This window comes from Cornus florida, unplaced genomic scaffold (genome assembly GCF_030987335.1).
Source record: "Cornus florida cultivar Cherokee Brave unplaced genomic scaffold, ASM3098733v1 CherokeeBrave_3.0.0_Hap2_Chr04, whole genome shotgun sequence".
Lineage (NCBI taxonomy): Eukaryota > Viridiplantae > Streptophyta > Magnoliopsida > Cornales > Cornaceae > Cornus > Cornus florida.
In genome coordinates this window covers 1,878,507-1,882,768 of record NW_026775574.1, presented here as the reverse complement: position 1 = coordinate 1,882,768, position 4,262 = coordinate 1,878,507, and the positions used below count along the sequence as shown (strand labels likewise).

General features: G+C 36.6%; 1 protein-coding gene across 1 annotated transcript; it reads right to left on the bottom strand.

Moving 5' to 3' along the window:
- Positions 1–1,429: 1,429 nt before the first annotated feature.
- LOC132304599 (uncharacterized) lies at positions 1,430–2,089 on the bottom strand. Its single transcript, XM_059802353.1, has one exon. The coding sequence runs from the start codon at positions 2,087–2,089 to the stop codon at positions 1,430–1,432; it is 660 nt and encodes a 219-aa protein (XP_059658336.1).
- Between the last annotated feature and the right edge of the window lie 2,173 nt (positions 2,090–4,262).

Below are 4,262 nucleotides of genomic sequence, written 5' to 3'. Positions count from 1 at the left end.
TTTAAAAAAATAAAAAAAAAAATCCGTATAAATTTTGAAATTGGAATTGATTAGATTCAAATGAATACAAACCTAATTTAAGATCGACCATAATCAATATCATATTAGGTATTCAAGTCACACAATATTTACTTATGCATTAGGTATTCAAGTCACACCGTATTTGTTTTTCATACTTTCTCTCGTGACGAGGGAGATCACCAACAGAGAAAGTATATAAGACAAATGTTGTGTGACTTGTTTGCACTGTGCTATTTATATAAGATAAAACGGGAATTTGGTTGTTGCCAAGTGTCCCTGAATTTTTTACCTCTCTAAAAAAATTTGAATTTTATCTCTTTCACTGGAACCGTGAAAGAACATTCTGAAAGCTTCACCTCAAATTTTTTTTTTATTTCTTCATATTATATTCTCAAATTTTGTATTTTCTTATATTATAACTTCTAAAAAAAATTATTTGTTCATATTATAATTTTCCTAAAAATGTTATTTCCTTTATATTATTAAACTCTGCCCAATAAAAAGGCTCCAATTAAAATTTAAACTCTGCCAATAAAAAGGCTCCAATTTTTTTTTATTTCCTTATATTATAAACTCCTTAAAAATTTTATTTGTATCAATTATTATAACCAATAGAAATTTAAGAAGGACCAAAAGATTTTTATCTTTATCTTACCTCTTTTTTCTCTCTGTCTCAGCTCCAACTTTCCATAGTCTTATTTAACATTTATCTTCTTCTTTGTTTTTTTTTTTTTTCCTTCTTATTTCTGACATATTTTTTCTCATTTTTCATTAAGTATAAATTCTGCAGAAAAAATAAAAAATAAAAAATTGTATAACTCTAATATCAGTTATGTGACAAGAAATTATATATATATTAGATATTAAAATATCATTTTTATATTTTTTACCTAAGGTCTCAAATTATATTAAGTGGCCCTAATTATACCATTCTTCGCATTATTATAATATTGTAGGGAAATACTTAATTGTTTATTTACCCGGATTAATTATCATATTGGGTGATATTTTTGTCTGTTGACAAGAATTTCTTTAATGCCAATGAAAATGGTATCAATGCATAAGCATCACTATAAATTATTCTAACCGAAAGGCGTTAGTGAATATTTCTTATTTAATTAACTAAAATAATTGTAAACAGAAAACATCTTTCTACGCTAAAATGCATTGTTTGCTAGTGATGCCTTCTTCCAAACACACAAACACAGATACAGTGTCACACTAATATGTAATTTAATCATGTTTTTTTTTTTTTTTTCCGCCAACCAGAGAAGACTATTATAGAATAAAAGAAGAATTACAATCAAGAGCTAAGGCATCAAGAAGCCATGAAGGCCAGATCACCACATTCAGCCACCAAGGCCATTTTGCTCACTAAATGAGCTACACAGTTACCATCCCTAGGAAACTAAGCTAAAGAGGACCCCTTACATACAGAAAGAAGAATAGAGACATCTTGAAAAACCACATATAAAGCTGCAACTGAAGGCTTCAGCCACATCACTTGTTGGCAAACCCCTTCAATAATCACGTTTTGATAGCCCCATAAATGTAACAAAGAAAGACATTCACGTAGCACAAGACCCTCAGCCAAACAGGGACCCCCAACATGAGAGAGGAAAACAGATGCCACCTTAACCGGCTGTCCTAGATGGTTGCGCAGAATCATCCAACCACCGCAAAATTGTCTGGCTTGATTAAAACCCACTTCAAAATTGAGTTTGAGAAATCCCAACGGCGGAGGGCGCCACTGCAAAGGAGGATGAACCGATAAGGAAGAAGGAGAAGGAAAAGACATGGATTGAGATTGTCGTAGAATCTCTTGATATTCAAAGAAATCGGTAAGAGCTTTTTGTGATGCCTCAAAAGGATCCCATCGGCAATGATTAAAGAGAAGATCATTTCTGCATTTCCAAAGAGTCCAACAAATAAAAGCTGCAAGGCTATAACACTGCGAAGAACCAGAAGAGTGCCTCCACTTGTCAGACATCTCCACCCATCGCTTGGGCCAGACAGTTGGACCACAACCCCTAAAATCCAGTCTTAACGGACTTAATCTCCAAACCATACAAGCAAAAGGACATGTACAGAGAATGTGATCAACTGTTTCGGCTGGAGCGTCACAGAAAAGGCAAAACAGCACTGCAGAGGCTTTACGCAAGGACAGCAAAAAATTAACTGGAATGCGCTCATGTAAGCTTTGCCAAAGAAAAAATAAAATTTTTCGATGCGCTTAAATTTTCCAAATAGTATGCCACATATTAGATTTTGCAGCATCAAAACTATAGCCAGCAGAAGGAGATGGATCAGTCTCGCTTTTTAAGGTTGACAGAGCAATATGATATGCATTTTTGATTGAAAAAGACCCATCCTTTGTGGCACCCCACACCTTACAATCTACACCCCCACTGAAACTGATGGGTATTTGAAAAATAAGAGCACAATCTCTCGGATTGAAATGATGACGAATCAAATTAGAATTCCAGGAGTGTGACGAGGGAACCATAAGATCAGCTACTAAAGAAAAAGGCGACCCGAGAGGGTTTGATATGGCAATAGGATGAGCAACATCGGGAAGCCAGTTATCTAACCAACAATTGACTTTCGATCCGTCACCTATGCTCCAGCTCAATCCCTTCTTAATGACAGCTTGGGTAGATAAAATATTGCGCCATACCCAAGAGGAGTGGGATTTGGGCACAGCATTAACAAAAGCACATGATTTAAAATATTTCTGCTTAAAAGAATGATAGAGAAGAGAATCGTTACCTTGTTCCATATGCCATGTCATTTTAGTAAGAAAAGCAAGATTGAAGGCTTCAACATTTTTGAACCCTAAACCACCATCCACCTTGAAAGAGCAAAGACTGTCCCAACTCACCCATTTAATCTTGTTAGATTTCTCTTCGCCGCCCCCACCAAAAATTAAGGAACTTACTGGTCAAATCAGCACAATTCTTCTTGGGAAGACGCAAACATTGCATAGCATAAGTGCGAAGAGACGAGAGAACTGCTTTCAACATAACCTCCCTCCCGGCTTTAGATAACAACTTCCCTTTGAAAGATTTTGTTCGAGCAGAGATTCTGTTGGATAGGAAACCCATTGTTGCCACTTTAGATTTTCCCACAAAACAAGGGAGTCCAAGATAAACATTGTTCCAATCCACATTGTAAATTTCCAAAATCATAGTACACAAATTTTTTTTATCCGAAGCCGTATTTGGGGAGAAGAAAAGACAAGATTTATCCAAATTCACCAATTGGCCCGTTAAAGCCGAATATCTATCCAGAATGGATTTAATACAACGCACCTCCTGATCTTTGGCTTTACAAAAAAGAAGGGCATCATCGGCAAACATTAAGTGAGAGATCGATGGACAGCCCCTACCCATCTTCATACCCAAAATATTTTTCCGTTTGCCAAACTCCTAGAATAAAAGTGATAGCCCTTCAGTGCACATCAGAAATAAGTAAGGGGAAATAGGGTCGCCTTGCCGAAGACCCCAAAATGGAGTAAAATAATCTCCCCTTTCACCATTAATCATCACTGAGTAGGATACCGAACTAATACACTCCAAAATCAGACTAACCCATCTCTGGTGAAAACCCAACTGTTTCATAAACTGACAAAGGAAAGACCAACTGACTCGATCATAAGCCTTGGCCATGTCCAATTTGAGAGCCATAAAACCCAACTCACCGAACTTCTTAGATTGAAGAACATGCAAAAGATCATGAGTAAGTACAATATTATCATGGATTAAACAGTGAGGGACAAAAGCACTCTGGGCTTCATTGATCAGAAGAGGAAAAAGGGGCTTGAGTCTGTTAGCCAAAGTCTTGGAAACAATTTGTAGGCCACATTACACAAAGCAATTGGCCTGAAATACGTCATCATTGTCGGATGTTTGATTTTTAGGATAAGAACGAGATTGGTAGAATTCAAACTCTGTGGAAGTAAGCTGCCTTGGAGAAACGAATTAAAAGCTTGTAAAATATCAAATTTAATGACCTCCCAGTTGGTTTGAAAAAACAGAGGAGTAAAGCCGCCCGGGCCAGGAGACTTATACGGACCCATACTCGCCAAAGCTTCTCGCAGTTCCTCAACAGTCCCATCTTGTAATAAAATTGTATTCATATCCTTAGTAACTTTAGGGGCGACAAGATTCCAAAACTGATCATCCACGTGGGCCGGCAACGATGCATATAGATTATGGAAGTAGTCCTCAGCGACTCGCCAA

Coding starts and splice junctions, on each gene's coding strand:
- LOC132304599 (XM_059802353.1), bottom strand. CDS start 2,089: ATGGTTTGGAGATTAAGTCCGTTAAGACTGGATTTTAGGGGTTGTGGT.